Source organism: Nerophis ophidion, linkage group LG11, assembly GCF_033978795.1.
Source record: "Nerophis ophidion isolate RoL-2023_Sa linkage group LG11, RoL_Noph_v1.0, whole genome shotgun sequence".
NCBI classification, from domain to species: domain Eukaryota; kingdom Metazoa; phylum Chordata; class Actinopteri; order Syngnathiformes; family Syngnathidae; genus Nerophis; species Nerophis ophidion.
In genome coordinates, this window is record NC_084621.1 from 63,663,953 (window position 1) to 63,683,459 (window position 19,507).

General features: G+C 38.8%; 1 protein-coding gene across 6 annotated transcripts in view; it reads right to left on the reverse strand.

Annotated features, from left to right (window-relative positions):
- The window catches only part of klhl32 (kelch-like family member 32), a 116,692-nt gene that overhangs the window by 28,678 nt on the left and 68,507 nt on the right, over window positions 1-19,507 (reverse strand). For all 6 annotated transcript variants that reach the window (XM_061916446.1, XM_061916445.1, XM_061916447.1 and 3 more), the window contains 2 exons: window positions 13,990-14,088; window positions 8,379-8,594 (listed from right to left, as the gene is read on the reverse strand). In XM_061916446.1, coding sequence (XP_061772430.1) covers window positions 8,379-8,594; window positions 13,990-14,088 — 315 coding nt within the window. The remainder of the gene's footprint in view (window positions 1-8,378; window positions 8,595-13,989; window positions 14,089-19,507) is intronic.

The following is a 19,507-nucleotide window of genomic DNA, read 5'->3' on the forward strand; positions in this document are numbered from 1 at the left end:
ATGATGAAATATTAACATCGCAACACATGCCAATACGGCCTTTTTAGTTGACTAAATTGCAATTTTGAATTTCCCGCGAGTTTCTTGTTGAAAACGTCGCGGAATGATGACGCGTATGCGTGACGTCACGGACTGTCAGGAAATATTAGCGCTGCACCACTAGCGGCTAAAAGTCTTCTGCTTTAATCGCATAATTGCACAGTATTTTGGCCATCTGTGTTGCCGAAACTTTTGCTATTTGTTCATTCAATAATAGAGACTATAAAGAACAATGCTGTTGGTGGGAAAGAAACACCGAGACACAGCCGGTGTTTCTTTGTTTGTTGTGAAGCAGAGCGGTCAAGCGAATATGTTTTCTCTACGTCAACCAGCAAGTTTTTGTTTGGGAAATTGTGATGTATATCTTACCGGAGACATCAGTGGATTATTCGTCAAAAAAGGCAGCTGTGAGCTCGGCTCCTCGGCTTCTCTCTGAGACACTGCGTGCTCACCGCAGCCATCTGACCTCGAGGTATGTCTTTACAATCTTTAAAATCTCACTAAAACACTATTAAAACGATAAGCAGATAGGGGACCTTCCAGAATTATCCTAGTAAATGTGTCTAATTACATCTGAAACGCTCACACTGCTGTCGCTTTTTTTTTTCTTCTTCTAGTCCTTCACTATCAATATCCTAATTCACGAATCCTCACTCAAATTAATGGGGAAATTGTTGCGAATTGAATCACATTCAAATCCAGGCTCGGGATCTTTCTGTGTGGAGTTTGCATGTTCTCCCCGTGAATGCGTGGGTTCCCTCCGGGTACTCCGGCTTCCTCCCACTTCCAAAGACATGCACCTGGGGATAGGTTGATTGGCAACACTAAAATTGGCCCTAGTGTGTGAGTGTGAATGTTGTCTGTCTATCTGTGTTGGCTCTGCGATGAGGTGGCGACTTGTCCGGGGTGTACCCCGCCTTCCGCCCGATTGTAGCTGAGATAGGCGCCAGCGCCCCCCGTGACCCCGAAAGGGAATAAGCGGTAGAAAATGGATGGATGGATATAAACAATATGAATATGTGTGGAGCCCTGCAACTCGTGACGTCACACGCATACTTCCGGTAAAGGCAGGGCTTTTCTATTAGCGACCAAAAGTTGCGACCTTCATCGTCAATGATCTCTACTAAATCCTTTCAGCAAAAATATGGCAATATCGCGAAATGATCAAGTATGACACATAGAATGGACCTGCTATCTCCGTTTAAATAAGAACATATCATTTCAGTAGGCCTTTAATTATAAAGTGTGGATTTTGTTTCCCGTGTTGTTGATAGGTGAGTTAAGAATGTCCCTCAATTGACATAAGGGGGCATTCCTAGGGGAACGAGCACAAGCGGAGGAACAAAACCTGTGCGTAGACCAAAGACCTCCTGTATACATTACAGCACATCCGTGCTTTACTTTTCTTAACATTTTGTCATCCATCCATTTTTCTACTGCTTTTCCCGTTCGGGATCGCGTGGGTGCTGGAGCCTATCTCAGCTGCATTCAGGCGGAAGGCGGTGTACACCTTGGACAAGTTGCCACCTCAATCTTACAGACTTTTTCTCCACAAAATTCCACAGACAATACCCCAAAATGACAATATTTTTTATTGAAAATGTATTAAAAATAGAAACTGACAAAAGTATTCACAACCTTTGCTTAATACTTTGTTGATGCACCTGTGGCAGCAATTACAGCATCTAGCCACATGCTTGGCATACCTATTGTTGAGTATTAAACTCTGCGACTGTTTTTTTTTGGGGATATTGACCATGTTGGGGTTCCGGTCAGAGAACACACGGTCATCATTTGGACTCTTCCAACTTTAATGGGAAAATATTGGGTTATATTAGGTGCAGTTAGTATCTGTAAACCACAAACAAACACCCATCAACATTTATGTAATTTATCTAAACAACAATATATATATATATATATATATATATATGTATATTATGCCTATATATATGCTCTAAGTAAAGTACTAGAGACATAATATATTGCATTTTCACAATTCCACGTGAGCTAGCCACATTAGTAGCAGCAGTGCTATCCTAAAAAGGGAGATGTTAGCTTGTAGCATTCTGACAACACAGCACTAATATATTAATAAAACACCAGTAAATGTTACACAAACACAATGATGTCTATTAATAAACTAAATGAATCTTATATAATAATTAACATACTCAAATCGTCAAAGACTAGAGCCTTAATTAAACATAGCAGAGAAACAAGTCACCACACATAAACAGACGCCAAACGGGAAGCGGAAGTGACACTGTCAAGAAATAAAGTATCTGAAACGTAGATAACATGGAGAATTCTTAACACCTATCTTTGAGCAGTGTCTTTTACAGCACCTCTCTCCATCAGGTTGGATGAGAAGCGTTGGTTTTCATCCAGAATGTCTCTGTATTTGGCTGCATTCATCTTTCCCTCTAGCCTGACTAATCTCACAGTTTCTGCCGCTAAAAACATCCCCAAAGCATGATGCTGCCACCACCATGCTTCACTGTAGGGATGCCTGGTTTCCTTCAAACCACACCAACAGTAAAATATTTGTCTCATCAGACCAGAGAATTTTGTTTCTCATGATCTGAGTCTTTCAGGTGCAGTTTGGCAATGTTTTAGTAAGGAAAGGCTTCCGCCTGGCCTCTATACCATACATGACTGCAGTGATGGTTGTCCTTATATAAGGGTCTCCTCTCTTCACAAAAAAATGCTGTAGCTCTGGCAGAGTGGGAATCAAGTTCTTGATCACTTCCCTGACTAAACTAAGATAAATGCAGCAATGTACAGAGACATCAGAGGGACTAAACCTGTTGCAGCATATTTGTAAAAAACACTAGAGCGCTGTTAAAGAACTTTGCTGCAATAGGTCTTTTTGACTAATGACTAGCCATGGTGAAGTTAGAAATTTCAGGTTTGGCAGATCCTTGCATTGAATTTTTTGTCCTAACCAAGAGTCCGCGTCCTATGTAGTGGACACTTTTGCATAACAGGGCTATTTTTTTCTGAAATGTGCAACTCCAACAAAATATATAGACCAAAAACAAATGTGAGCTACAGAGGAAGCTACTTCTCAAAAATAGGAATAATATTGAAAGTAGAAATCAGGCCCTTTTGTGTTTAGCTTTCAGGACAAATGCCCCCCTGTACAATTTAGTTGAATAACCCTGCTCTACAGAGTCAAGTTTGGTCATATTCTCAGCACACCGCTTAAAGCGACCCCTGAGGGACTGATCATAGAATCTCACGAAAATATCCAACCTCTGTCATGTTTATATGTTTAGCTCAGTGTTTTAGCTTTTTAGAGTTGGAAAAAGTTGCAAATGTCTTTATTTGTGCTAATCTCTATTAGTTGTGCTCTTGTTAGCATACAAATACATTTGGCCGATTAGATTCGACCACGTAAAACAGGGGTGCCCACACTTTTTCTGCAGGCGAGCTACTTTTCAATTGACCAACTCGAGGGGATCTACCTCATTTATATATATCATTTATATTTATTTATTTATGAAAGAGACATTTTTGTAAACAAGTTAAATGTGTTTAATGATAATACAAGCATGTGTAACACATATAGATGTCTTTCTTTCACAAAGACAAGAATATAAGTTGGTGTATTACCTGATTCTGATGACTTGCATTGATTGGAATCAGACAGTAATGATGATAACGCCCACATTTTCAAATGGAGGAGAAAAAAAGTTGTCCTTTCTGTACAATACCACATGAAAGTGGTTGGTTTTTGGCATCTAATTCATCCAGCTTCCATACACTTTACAAGAAAAACATTGGCGGCAAATTCCGTAGCTTGCTTGATTGATATTCACGGCACCCGAAGGTCTTGTGAGATGACGCTGGCTGCTGCCAGTTCATTATTATGAAAAAATTCTGACTGTATTTAGTTAGCGCAGGCAGCATGAAGCAGGGCTTTTATTGTGAAGATAGGAAATATGCAGTCGGCCTTTAGAGTTTTGACGGAAGGTACGGCGCGAGAGTCTTTTGAAATAAAAAGTGTTTCTCGCCTTGCTCTCGGTCATATTTTCATAATAATGATCTTGCAGCAGCCAGCGTCATCTCACAAGACCCTCCGGTACCGTGAATGTCATTTAAGTGACGTCTTGGTGAAGATTGATGATCACTAATTTTTAGGTCTATTTTTTTTAAAAGCCTGGCTGGAGATCGACTGGTAGCTCGCGATCGACGTAATGGGCACCCCTGACGTAAAACATGATTATGGTGACCGGTCATTTCAGTAGCTTATCGTCACTGTGGTTGTTGTGCTCTGCAGATGTTTGCTTGTTCTACTTCAGAGGTCAGCAACCTTTACCACCCAAAGAGCCATTTTGACCCGTTTCACAAAATAAAGAAAACAATGGGAGCCATAAAACTCTTTTGAATTTTAAAATGAAATAACACTGCATACAGAGTTTTTTTTTTGCTTTGTGCTATGTATTAACCAGAGGTCTCAGACTCGCGGCCCGCACCTTGATATGAAAATGTAATGTTAGTGTGGCCCACGAGTTTTAAATTGATGCCGTTTGACGGCACCACACTTGCCAACCCTTCCAAACTTTCCGGCAGACTCCCGAATTTCAGAGCAACTATTCTCGCGAATGTCTGCTGATTTTCGCCCTTCAACATTAATACGGGCGTGCTATGATGGCGCTGCCTTTACCCCCCTCTACAACATGTACAAATATCTAGCACAGCCCAGCCACGAGTCGTATGTGGCTTCCATAGTCATACTCAGACGACTGCAACGTATACTTGTTCAACAGCCTTACAGGTTACACTGAGAGTTGTGATATATACAACTTTAACACTCTTACTAATATGCGCCACACTGTGAACCCACACCAAACAAGAATGACAAACACATTTCTGGAGAACATCCTCACTGTAACACAACATAAACACAACAGAACAAATACCCAGAATCCCATGCATCCCTAACTCTTCCGGGCTACATTATACAACCACCCTAGCACCAATCCCGCCCACTCCGTGCGTCGGAGTGGGCGGGATTGTTCTTTTGGATGATATATATGTTGAGTAAGAAGGACCACCGAGACAGAATACTACTTTGCCAAGTTTTACTAAACATTTAGGAGACCAGCCTTTAGAACGCTACAATAGCATCAGCAAGAAGAGGTCCAAATTCCAACAAAAAGAGTAAATTTATGTGGAGCGAAAACAGCCCATCCCGCCCAGTAAGAAATACAGCTGTTGTTCCAAACAGATAAGGCCTTCTCCACGGAAAAGGAGTATGTTACACCCCTACGTGGACAGTACGGCCAGCGCCTTCAAAGTGAAACAGAGTTTACTAGCGCACATAAGAACCAAAAGTGTTCACATGAGAAAATTTAGCTGCTTTAACATGACTATGGATTAAGAAAGAACACTTAAAAATGTATGCATTCTCCACACTACCTAGTCACTTTTACAAACCGCAGACTTGGAAGTGCAATGTGGCGAGGGACGATTGTGTTAAAATAGTCACAGTAGCCCTTATAGCGTGTTACAATAGTAATATTGAAGACTGGAATGGGACTACAAACAAAATATTTTTTCGGGCCACAAAAAGAAACAAGATTTTGTACCCACACACACAGAGCAGAGAGAGATTAAGAAAGAAGGGCTTTAACTCATTTTGTGTTACAGTCCATATTGTCATTTCTGCATGCTTTATGCTGTAATTTACAAACCCTGTTTCCATATGAGTTGGGAAATTGGGTTAGATGTAAATATAAATGGAATACAATGATTTGCAAATCCTTTTCAACCCATATTCAGTTGAATGCACTACAATGACAAGATATTTGATGTTCAAACTCATAAACTTTATTTTTTTTTTTGCAAATAATAATTAACTTAGAATTTCACGGCTGCAACATGTGCCAAAGTAGTTGGGAAAGGGCATGTTCACCACTGTGTTTTTTCACATTTTCGTTTAACAACACTCAATAAACGTTTGGGAACTGAGGGAACTATTTGTTGAAGCTTTGAATGTGGAATTCTTTACCTTTCAGTCCATCTTAGATGAGTTCGGGCCCAGCGTAGCTGGCGGCGTTCCTTTCTGTTGTTGATAAATGGCTTTCGCTTCGCATAATAGAGTTTTAACTTGCACTTACAGATGTAGCGACCAACTGTAGTTACTGACAGTGGTTTTATGAAGTGTTCCTGAGTCCATGTGGTGATGATATCCTTTACACACTGATGTCGGTTTTTGATGCAGTACCGCCTGAGGGATCAAAAGTCCGTAATATCATTGCCTACGAGCAGTGATTTCTCCAGATTCTCTGAACCTTTTGATGATTTTACGGACCGTAAATGGTAGAATCCCTAAATTCCTTGCAATAGCTCTTTGAGAAATGTTGTTCTAAAACTGTTCGACCATTTGTTTACAAATTGGTGACCCTTGCCCCATCCTTGTTTGTGAATGACTTAGCATTTCATGGAAGCTGTTTTTATACCCAATCATGGCACCCACCTGTTCCCAATTAGCGTGCACACTCGGGGGATGTTCCAAATAAGTGTTTGATGAGCATTCCTCAACTTTATCAGTATTTATTGCCACCTTTCCCAACTTCTTTGTCACGTGTTGCGGGCATCAAATTCTAAAGTTAATGATTATTTGCAACAACAAAAAAATGTTTATCAGTTTTAACATCAAATATGTTGTCTTTGTAGCATATTCAACTGAATATGGGTTGAAAATGATTTGCAAATCATTGTATTCCGTTTATATTTACATCTAACACAATTTCCCAACTCATATGGAAACAGGGTTTGTAATGCTGGGCTGTGTCTCAATTATATACTTACACTTGAGTGCATAAATGCATTCACTTGTTTCTATATGCCCATGGAAACATTTAATCGGATTAAAAGTCTAAACGGGATAAAAATGTTTAATGTAAACACGTTACTCTGAATATTCTGACACGATCACACACATTGGAATCAAAATTGCATTTCCATTGAGACAGGGGGTTTATGCCGATAGTCATTCAGGTTGGAGCGCATGAAAACGTCTTCCAAAGTTCGCGTCGAAACTATCCTTACTGCGCATGTCTTCGATGTCAGATATACTTTGGTGGTGAAGCAGGGACTACATTTAAATTGTCTCGAAATGAAGCGATTATCTAGCTGCTGTCTCCCTCCATACAACATGTACAGAAGTAGCGTTATATACTGTTGAGTTTGTTGCTTTAAAATGAGACGAGTAAAAACAAAAGTATGGTCTGGAGTGTCATGTAACAGTAAAAGGAGGGAAATTTGTAAAAATATTATTTTTTCTACATCGCAAAAACTCTCAAACTAAACGGTTTTATAGCAGTGTATGGATTTAATGCATTGTAAGATTTCCTCGTGAGGAAGCCCGAAATATTGATTGGTGGTAGCTTGAACGGAGGGGGGGGGGTGACACTGGGGTGCTGGAGCCTTGCTCAGCTGCATTTGGGCGGAAGGCGGTGTACACCCTGGACAAGTCGCCACCTCATCGCAAGGCCAACACAGATAGACAGACATATTATACATATTTTATTTTCTCTTTGCAACATGTCCGAAAAGGAATAGGAAGAAGCAAAGCTTGTATACCGCTTTTCCACTTCACAGCAATTACTAACACATATATTCACTTCCTGTTCTCAAATTGTGACACAATTTACATCAATGATTCCTACAAGGTATGATTGATATTAAATATATGATTTTTGAAAATTGCGAACTTTTGAATAAAACTAATTCTGGGATCCTTCATGTAGCTGAAAAGTGACACATTTTTCAAGCTGGTTGACAATTTCTTCCTCAATGGTACTTAAATTAGTTTATTAACGTATTATATAAGGCTCCTATTTGTCAATTTACACACGGTGTGTTTTTTTTCACCGAGATATATTTTTTGTCGTCTTCGTGTCCATCCATCTCTGTCGCGTTGTTATTTGATTAAGTCACAGAACATAAAATCTTGCCACTTGACCACTAAATGGTAACACCCGAATAAGTTTAAGTCGGGTTCCACGTTAATCAATTCACGGTAGACTTATCTCTTATGTTTGACTGCCATCTACTGGTCACACTTATCGTTACACCATGTACCAAATAAAATTGCTTCGAGGTGGGTAAGCTCAACCAAACCTATTATTTACATAAAGCGTACTTTCGAGTTTTGAGGGGAAAAAAGGATTTTGAGTGCGCCTTAAAGTCCGGAAAATACGGTACAGAGTGCACTGACTAAGGTATTCCAGTTGAGGCAATATTCATTATTTTTCAACTAAAATATTTTTTATTTTTTCAGTCTCACTTAAGTTAACCACACACATACTAACACACTTGCATACCTTCCATATCTCTTCTTCACTCAGCGAGGTGAGGCGGTCGCTCTTGAGCACCTCCTTGAGTAGGCGATAAGGCAGCTGCAGGGCCTCCTCCTGCCGGTTGCGGCTGAGCTCAGAGAGGTGACCCACCAAAAAGTCCACCACGGCCTCCTCTAAGGCAGGCAGGTGGAAGAGGTCGGCCACGCGATACAACTCCAAGTAGTTCACGCCGCTCAGTTCCTGCAGCGGATGGAAATATGCACAGTAAAGTAATACTGATTTAAATATATGAACTGCTCTGTAAAGCAAGAATTATCAACATGGGTGCTGTGGAAATTAAGATATAAAATAATGGTCTCCTGTGTACGTACCACAGTGAAAATGAACACAGTAATAATCCAACAATCAATCTGAATTGGTATATTTAAGAGTTAACGCTGCACAGTCCCAGTTGCTGAACAATTCTCACACGGCTCATGTCAGTCGGGCCACAAACGTGCAGTTTTTACATTAAGTGTGAGCTGATTTCAATCTCACTGTGTAATGAAAAAGCAGTGAGTGAGAAAGGCAGTACGTGGAGATTTTTTTTAATCAGGGTTGAGTTTGAAGTGGGATGAGACTCCCATCTTGTGGCAACATTTAATATTACAAGTGCAGGCAATGCAGAATGTCATGTTGCTTTTTACCAGGGGTCACCAACCTTTTTGGAACCAAGAGCTAGTTCTTGGGTACTGATTAATGCAAAGGACTACCAGTTTGATACTCACTTGAAAAATTGTCAGAAATAGCCAATTTTATATATATATATATATATATATATATATATATATATGGGTATTTCTGTCTGTCATTCCGTCGTACATTTTTTTTTTTCCTTTTACGTAAGGTTTTTTGTAGAGAATAAATGATGAAAAAACACTTAATTGAACGGTTTAAAAGAGGAGAAAACAGGAAAAAAATGAAAATTAAATTTTGAAACATAGTTTATCTTCAATTTAGACTCTTTAAAACTCAAAATTCAACCGAAAAAAAGAAGAGAAAAACTAGCTAATTTGAATCTTTTTGAAAAAATTAAAAAAATGATTTATGGAACATCATTAGTCATTTTTCCTGATTAAAATTAATTTTACAATTTTGATGACATGTTTTAAATAGGTTGAAATCCAATCTGCATTTTGTTAGAATATATAAAAACTTGGACCAAGCTATATTTCTAAAAAAGACAAATCATTATTTCTTCTAGATTTTCTAGAACAAAAATTTTATTATACATATATATATATATATATATGTATATATATATATATATATATATATATATATATATATATATATATATATATATATATATATATATATATATATATATATATATATATATATATATATATATATATATATGGGTATTTCTGTCTGTCGTTCCGTCGTACATTTTTTTTTTCCTTTTACGTAAGGTTTTTTGTAGAGAATAAATGATGAAAAAACACTTAATTGAACGGTTTAAAAGAGGAGAAAACAGGAAAAAAATGAAAATTAAATTTTGAAACATAGTTTATCTTCAATTTAGACTCTTTAAAACTCAAAATTCAACCGAAAAAAAAAAGAAGAGAAAAACTAGCTAATTCGAATCTTTTTGAAAAAATTAAAAAAATGATTTATGGAACATCATTAGTCATTTTTCCTGATTAAAATTAATTTTACAATTTTGATGACATGTTTTAAATAGGTTGAAATCCAATCTGCATTTTGTTAGAATATATAAAAACTTGGACCAAGCTATATTTCTAAAAAAGGCAAATCATTATTTCTTCTAGATTTTCTAGAACAAAAATTTTAAAAGAAATTCAAAAGACTTTGAAATAAGATTTAAATTTGATTCTTAAGATTTTCTAGATTTGCCAGATGAATTTTTTTGAATTTTAATCATAATAAGTTTGAAGAAATATTTCACAAATATTCTTCGTCAAAAAAACAGAAGCTAAAATGAATAATTAAATTAAAATGTATATATTAATCTTTACAATGAAAACTTTTTTTTTACTTTAACAATGATTTAAATTGTCAGGAAAGAAGAGGAAGGAATTTAAAAGGTAAAAAGGTATATGTGTTTAAAAAATCCTAAAATCACTTTTAAGGTTGTATTTTTTTTTTCTAAAATTGTCTTTCTGAAAATTATAAGAAGCAAAGTAAAAAAATAAATGAATTTATTTAAACAAGTGAAGACCAAGTCTTTAAAATATTTTCTTGGATTTTCAAATTCTATTTGAGTTTTGTCTCTCTTAGAATTAAAAATGTCCAGCAAAGCGAGACCAGTTTGCTAGTAAATAAATACAATTTAAAAAATAAAGACAGTTCACTGGTAAGTGCTGCTATTTGAGCTATTTTTAGAACAGGCCAGCGGGCAACTCATCTCGTCCTTACGGGCTACCTGGTGCCCGCGGGAACCACGTTGGTGACCCCTGCTTTATACGTATAACAACACACATTCATATCATTTTACTGAAGTAGAACTATCCATCCATCCATTTTCTACTGCTTGTCCCTTTCGGGGTCGCGAGGGTGCTGGAGCCTATCTCAGCTGCATTTGAGCGGAAGGCGGAGTACACCCTGGACAAGTCGCCAGCTCATCGCAGGGCCAACACAGATAGACAGACAGCATTCACACTCACATTCACACACTAAGGCCATTGAACTAATCAAATCAAAATTATGATGGTGCAATTTAAATGAGATAAAGGGACTGGACAGCGCAAGAGTTGTATTGATCGCGTTAATATTCACTGCACATCTTTGTTTACTGTAATGGAGGTGATGAGCTATGTGATATTCAATGTCATTATTGATAAAACATGTACCCGGTGATAAATAGTCATCGTTTGACCTTGCCTTCTACTAACTGCAATATCAGCAACAGATGATGGGTCTGATACTGTACTCACTAGCAAGAAGGCCGTTTTAAAAATATACAGTGCTTTTTTATCTTTTGCTTCTGTCCTTACAGTTGTGTATCTATGCGAATGCAATTTGTACTCAAGTTTATGTGGTGAAATGCACACCCATAAAAAAGAATGGGCAAAACTAATTGAGGCTTCAATTGGATTCATCACACATTTCCCTCCTAGATCAATAATTTATTCAGATTTTTTGCAATCGAGAGTAAGGCCATGTCCACACGAACACAGATACCTAATCTGAGGTCCTCTCCAAGGTTTCTCATAGTCAGCATTGTCACTGGCGTCCCACTGGATGTGAATTCTCCCTGCCCACTGGGTGTGAGTTTTCCTTGCCCTTTTGTGGGTTCTTCCGAGGATGTTGTAGTCGTAATGATTTGTACAGTCCTTTGAGACATTTGTGATTTGGGGCTATATAAATAAACATTGATTGATTGATAATAAACACATACTTATCTCTGCATTTAGGCCTCTTGTCCACATGCAAATGCACACTTTTGTCTTTAAAAACGCAGACTTTTACAAACGCTGGCCAAAGTGTAGAGTTCTAAAACTGTCCTTAGCGTTTTAAAACGTCACTGTTGAGCGCTGTCATTTTCAAAGCTCAACAACACTGCCTTGCTGCCTTTAAACACACTATAAGAGGACTTACTGTATCCATCCATCCATTTTCTACCGCTTGTACCGTTTGGGGTGGCGGGGGGTGCTAGAGCCTATCTCAGCTGCATTTGGGCGGAAGGCTGGGTACGCACTGGACAAGTTGCAAACACAGATAGACAACATTCACACTCACATTCACACACTAGGGACCATTTAGTGTTGCCAATCAACCTATCCCCAGGTGCATGTTTTTGGCAATGGAAGGAAGCCGGAGTACCTGGAGGGAACCCACACAGTCACGGGGAGAACATGCAAACTCCACACAGAAAGATTCTGAGCGCAGGATCAAACCCAGGCCCTTTGTATTGTGAGGCAGACGCACCAACCACTCTTCCACCGTATGTTTGAACGTAAACACGCTCCTTTTTTAACTCAACATTAATAAAAAAAGACACATCAAAATGGCCTTTGCGACACTCCCGCCGGCGCTAATGACAGTCAGCTGTTTTGGATACAATCTCTGTGGAACCTCCATCTGACGGGACAACTTTTGAAAGCAAGACATTTTGCTCTGTATCATAGGAAAGGTGCAACATCTTATGTTTTTAGTCCTTTTTTTAACGCCAAATCATTAAGTTAACTTACATGTGTTGCTTCCATTTTTGTGGATGGAGCCCGGCGCGACTGTGCATGCGTTATATTTCTATGAGTGTTGGGTTTCAGCAGCACAGGCGTGCATTAGCGCTTCAAACACCCAAAAAAAGATACAATAGGGCAAAAAAGTATATAGTCAGCCACCGATTGTGCAAGTTCTCCCACTTAAAATGATGACAGAGGTCTGAAATTTTCATCATAGGTACACTTCAACTGTGAGAGACAGAATGTGGAAAAAGAATCCAGGAATTCACATTGTAGGAATTTTAAATAATTTATTTGTAAATTATGGTGGAAAATAAGTATTTGGTCAACCATTCAAAGCTCTCACTGATGGAAGGAGGTTTTGGCTCAAAATCTCACGATACATGGCCCCATTCATTCTTTCCTTAACACGGATCAATCGTCCTGTCCCCTTAGCAGAAAAACAGCCCTAAAGCATGATGTTTCCACCCCCATGCTTCACAGTAGGTATGGTGTTCTTGGGATGCAACTCAGTATTCTTCTTCCTCCAAACACGACGAGTTGAGTTTATACCAAAAAGTTGTATTTTGGTTTCATCTGACCACATGACATTCTCCCAATCCTCTGCTGTATCATCCATGTATCCATTTTGGTATAAACTCAATGTTTGTGATGAAATGTCACTCTGTCGTTCATTATTTAACATTTTACATGTGCTTCTTCACCAAAAATGGGGGCCCCCATGGATTGCGGGGCCCTACACAAAGTGTGTGATCTGCTTATATTAGTGCTTCTCAAATAGGAGGAAGGGCCCAGCTAGGAGGCAGCACTGCTTGAATTAATGAAAAGGCTCAACCAGGAAATATGACCAACTGTATTGGTTGCCCCTAAGTGGTTGTGTTAAAACTTTAAAACATTTAATGTTATATAACCATTATACCATTACTTTTTGAATAGTAGGGTGGGCCTAATAAGGTGTCAAGGCGGGCATTAGAACACAATAAACATGACTTCAGCTTGGTGACATGTAGGTGCTGGTGCCAGAATCTCAGACTGGTTTGTACAAATGAATAAATAAATATGATCAGGTTCTCCATCGTATTTCAATTCAGGTGGGGCATGAAAAAAAATTGGCGTCCATGGCAAAAACTAATTGAAAATGACTGGCGTATGGGCAGGGGCCACCCTGATAATAGTATTACTACAGTACTGATAATAGTACTACTAATAAGTATGCAGGTGTACAGTACTTTCTTTGCACTTATTAAGTACATAATTTAACCTTAAGGGAAACAATGGAGGGTGAGTGGACGGTGGATATAGTATTTAACTGTTTCACTAACAGTTGCACCGATGTCCAACAATGTGGGGTACTTTAGTGCTTACTGTTTCCAGGGCAATATTGGTGTAACAAAAAAGGATGGCTGGAATTTCCACAATTCTTGGTTGACGTTTGGTGTTAGTACCTGGATGAGGTAGTGAGAGCAGATGCTGAGGAGCTCCAGCAGCTGAAGGTGGCTGCCAGCAGACAAAACATCCTGAATCACTGCTGGCTCCAGCACAATCTGTATCATGGTAGACAAAAGGTTTTTGAGTCATAGTATGTCATAGTTACTGTACTCTACTCTACTCTATGTGTGTGTGTGTGTGTGTTGTGCATATATACGTGTGTATGTAGGTTAAGTCAGGAAAAAAACAGAGACGCTATTTCATCCCTACAAGTCTATTTTGCAGGTTTCCCTGCTCTTCAGGGTATTTTCCACTGATTTTCCCTCAAATCCCCTGAAGAGCAGGGAAACCTGCGAAACAGGCTTGTAGGGATGATTCTATTCCTGACCTAACGTATAGTCCGCTCTACCTCTTGATTAAGCAGTGTATATTGAATAAACCACAGAAACCTTTACTATTTTACTATATATATATATATATATATATACACAGTATATGTATGTGTGTATGTATTTACATATATATATGTGTATATATATGTGTGTGTGTGTGTGTATATACATATATATATATATATATTCACATATATATACATATATATATATATATATTCACATATATATACATATATATGTATGTATATACATATATATACACACACACGCTCTCACTAATAGAAGGAGGTTTTGGCTCAAAATCTCACGATACATGGCCCCCATTCATTCTTTCCTTAACATAGATCAATAGTCCTCTCTCCTTAGCATAAAAACAGCCCCAAAGCATGATGTTTCCACCCCCATGCTTCACAGTAGGTGTGGTGTTCTTGGGATGCAACTCAGTATTCTTCTTCCTCCAAACACGACGAGTTGAGTTTATACCAAAATGGATACATGGATGATACAGCAGAGGATTGGGAGAATGTCATGTGGTCGGATGAAACCAAAATAGAACTTCTTAGTATAAACTCAACTCGTCGTGTTTGGAGGAAGAAGAATACTGAGTTGCATCCCAAGAACACTAAACCTACTGTGAAGCATGGGGGTGGAAACATCATGCTTTGGGGCTGTTTTTCTGCTAAGGGGACAGGACGACTGATCCGTGTTAAGGAAAGAATGAATGGGGCCATGTATCGTGAGATTTTAAGCCAAAACCTCCTTCCATCAGTGAGAGCTTTGAATGGTTGACCAAATACTTATTTTTCACCGTCATTTACAAATAAATTCTTTAAAATTCCTACAATGTGAATTCCTGGATTGTTTTTTCACATTCTGTCTCTCACACTTGAAGTGTACCTATGATGAAAATTACAGACATCTGTCATCATTTTAAGTGGGAGAACTTGCACAATCGGTGGCTGACTAAATACTTTTTTGCCTCACTGTATATATATATATATATATATATATATATATATTGCTCCAGTCCCGGGTGTGCTAAACAGCAAATATATCCAAACATTTAATAAAGTCAAATACAAATAAGGCAACAACAAAAGAATGCCACACTTCTCTTTTGTAAAGTAAATCTATAGCAGATACGGGCATCTACATCATTTCTATGATTCGCCTGAGCATGAGGACAAGATAGATCAAATAATAATAAATAAATCAATAAATCTTATTTGAAATGTCTGGCAGGCCGATCCATAGTTTGGATAATAAATTAATCAAAACAATGATTAACTAGAAAAGCACTCGGAGAGCACAAACCACAGTCAGGCTCATTACGAAAAAAATTAAGAAATCCTGAATCCAGACAGTAATCAGTATCAACCCTAAAAATTAACCACTTGTTTTTTATATCCCACCTGTCGTATTTGCTGAAAGTTTAATCAAAATGTGCCCATCATTGTATTAAGCTTTCTATAGTGGAATGAAAGAAACATAGTGAAGAGTTGACAACAAACCAGATACAGCAATTCTGCCACGCATCCACCTCCACCAAGTGGGAAGTATATTTTCACAAAGTGTGTGGGAGCTGTATATCATTATTGATGTTTTTTTTATTGATTCATAATATGCATGCTAAATGTTATACAGAGCAGTGATTCCATTGCAAAATGCGCATAGTTACATTCTCGGAGTAATATCCATATTGTATATGACTTTAAATGTTCTTATCGTCCCCACTTTCAGGTCAGACAGTAAGAGGACTGTAGCCGATCTGACATTTTATAATTTGTTTAGTTGCCTTCTTTCAAAGGCAAGAGGCATCTAAAACTTCCATCACCCAACAAGATTGCTGCATCTGTTGGACCAATATCCTATTCTTACATTCACAACCTGTATTCACTTCCTTCATTTCTTTTAAGATAGGTTTTTGTCCAGAATAAAACATGACAACATTTTATTGAATCATTTTCTACCTTTTAACCAGTATAGGGGCTCAGGTGAGCTGGAGTCTATCAAAGCTGATTCTGACCAAGAGGACAGAACACACCAATTTATAGAATCAAATTAGAAATACGTAATAATATAATGTTATTGTGTTGTTGTTTTTTTACCGTATTCTCATTACTTCACGATAAATCTGAGTGACTTGGTTGGTTTGTCCTCACCACGTCAGCATGAGACATCAGGTGTGCAGACACAGTCTAGACAGGGTACTTTCAAGTGTAATATGAAAATGAATTACAATGATGGACACTGGGCTAAATTGTCTTCAATTTTCGGGTTGAATTCAATGATGCCGTTTTTCATCCGGCTAATAAAGTTGACATTATTATATGTCAAATTACTTTTTGCACCTGCTGCCCTTCATTCGATCATTGATGGCAGGTTTTCTGTGTTTTCTTTTGTTGTGTCCTATTTCAAGACTCCTTTCTTTGCTGTATTTACTCTGCATCTGGAAGGGCGCAATGCATTTACTTTACAAATGCATTTAAATTAATACGTATCTCATATTGCTGTGTTTACAGCAACATTTACGTATTTAATGCACTTGGTTTTGCTGTAGTTTAGAATCACTGCACGTGTTTTTCAGTGTGTGTGCTTGTAATATGTGAGCAGACACCAATGACAATTGTTCAATAACCAGTCTCACATTGACAGCATTCTGGAATATATGATTGATTGATTGATTGAAACTTTTATTAGTAGCTTGTACAGTACAGTACATATTCCGTACAATTGACCACTAAATGGTAACACCCGAATAAGTTTTTCAACTTGTTTAAGTCGGGGTCCACATTAATCAATTTATGATCAATGTATCTGTTTACCGTGCATTTGCATTGGATATGTGATGTTTATACAGTGCATTATTAAAAGCCCTGAGTCTGAACTGATTCAATATACAAACCCCGTTTCCATATGAGTTGGGAAATTGTTTTAGATGTAAATATAAATGGAATACAATGATTTGCAAATCATTTTCAACCCATATTCAATTGAATATGCTACAAATACAACATATTTGATGTTCAAACTGATAACAATTATTTTTTTGTCATGTGTTGCAATGTTAATATTTCATCATTGACATATAAAATATCAGACTGCGTGGTCGGTAGTAGTGGGTTTCAGTAGGCCTTTAAAACCGTAAAAAAAAAAAAAAAAGATGTGTGTTCTTGTTTCTCACAATGATTATGAAAAAAAGTGATTCCCAAAAAAGTGCAGTTCCTCTTTAAAATGTGAATTTTTAGAATGCCAATTAATTTTATTTAAACTGATTTCAGAATTGATAATCCATCCATTTTTCCATCGCTTGTCCCTTTTAGGGTTACCGGGGGTGAATTGATAATCATTAAATTAAAATAATTTACAATTACACCATTAAGTGAGAAATAATACCATGTAATAAATTCACCTATTACCTTTGCATAACCACATATTCAGACAATTCTAACAACCTGTCATACATCCTCCTATTTAGCTGAATGAACAGCAGCAGGAAATGTCATCTGAAAGCTTCCTCGTGTTCGCTCCTGTGCCTAATCTACATATTTACTACATTCAAGAGAAGTCTTGTCATGCATTTCATAAACCCCCACGCTAGATCCATTTTCTGATAATCCATGAAAAATGACCAAGTCAGACACCCGCATGTTGCCTTAGTGGGCTCACCTTGGTTTTACAGGGCAGTGTCAAACCTTCACTAATCCATTGAGCATTGCTGCCCTATTTAACCACAGAGCCGTGACTGCATCAGTAGTACGAGGTGAGAAAAATGACTACATCAGTGTTTGACTCCGCTGCCTGTCACGACTGCTCAAACGGTGCTGGGCTGAAGTGTTATGTAGCAAATGTGGGTATTTAGTTATTTATTTCGTTGCAAAATATTACCTTCAGAATTGATGGTCCTATGATGTAATGTGGCTAACATCAGTGCTCATTAGCATTCATCTCCTCTCATCCTCTCCTCTCTTCAGCCATGTTGCATTTAAATGCACACGGCCAAAGTCAGTGTTTTGCAACAAACTGCTTCAGTGTGGGAGTGACGAAAGCTCTTTCTGGACTTAGCAGACTTGGGCAAATTAAGGGTTGGACTCCGCCAAGGCTGTCCTTTGTCACCGATTCTGTTCATAACTTTTATGGACAGAATTTCTAGGCGCAGCCAAGGCGTTGAGGGGTTCCGGTTTGGTGGCCACGGGATTAGGTCTCTGCTTTTTGCAGACGATGTAGTCCTGATGGCTTCATCTGGCCGGGATCTTCAGCTCTCACTGGATCGGTTCGCAGCCGAGTGTGAAGCGACCGGAATGAGAATCAGCACCTCCAAGTCCGAGTCCATGGTTCTCGCCCGGAAAAGGGTGGAGTGCCATCTCCGGGTTGGGGAGGAGACCCTGCCCCAAGTGGAGGAGTTCAAGTACCTAGGCGTCTTGTTCGCGAGTGGGGGAAGAGTGGATCGTGAGATCGACAGGCGGATCGGTGCGGCGTCTTCAGTAATGCGGACGTTGTATCGATCCGTTGTGGTGAAGAAGGAGCTGAGCCGGAAGGCAAAGCTCTCAATTTACCGGTCGATCTACGTTCCCATCCTCACCTATGGTCATGAGCTTTGGGTCATGACCGAAAGGATAAGATCACGGGTACAAGCGGCCGAAATGAGTTTCCTCCGCCGTGTGGCGGGGCTCTCCCTTAGAGATAGGGTGAGAAGCTCTGCCATCCGGGAGGAGCTCAACGTAAAGCCGCTGCTCCTCCACATCGAGAGGAGCCAGATGAAGTGGTTCGGGCATCTGGTCAGGATGCCACCCGAACGCCTCCCTAGGGAGGTGTTTAGGGCACGTCCAGCTGGTAGGAGGCCACGGGGAAGACCCAGGACACGTTGGGAAGACTATGTCTCCCGGCTGGCCTGGGAACGCCTCGGGATCCCCCGGGAAGAGCTAGACGAAGTGGCTGGAGATAGGGAAGTCTGGGCTTCCCTGCTTAGGCTGCTGCCCCCGCGACCCGACCTCGGATAAGCGGAAGATGATGGATGGATGGATGGATAGATTTTTTTAGATCTTTAAGATGGAAACTGTCGCTGCCATTATGATGTCCAGTGATTTTTTCAAATTACTGTAAGTCTTGAGCTATGCAAAGTATTTTAATGTTTGCAGGA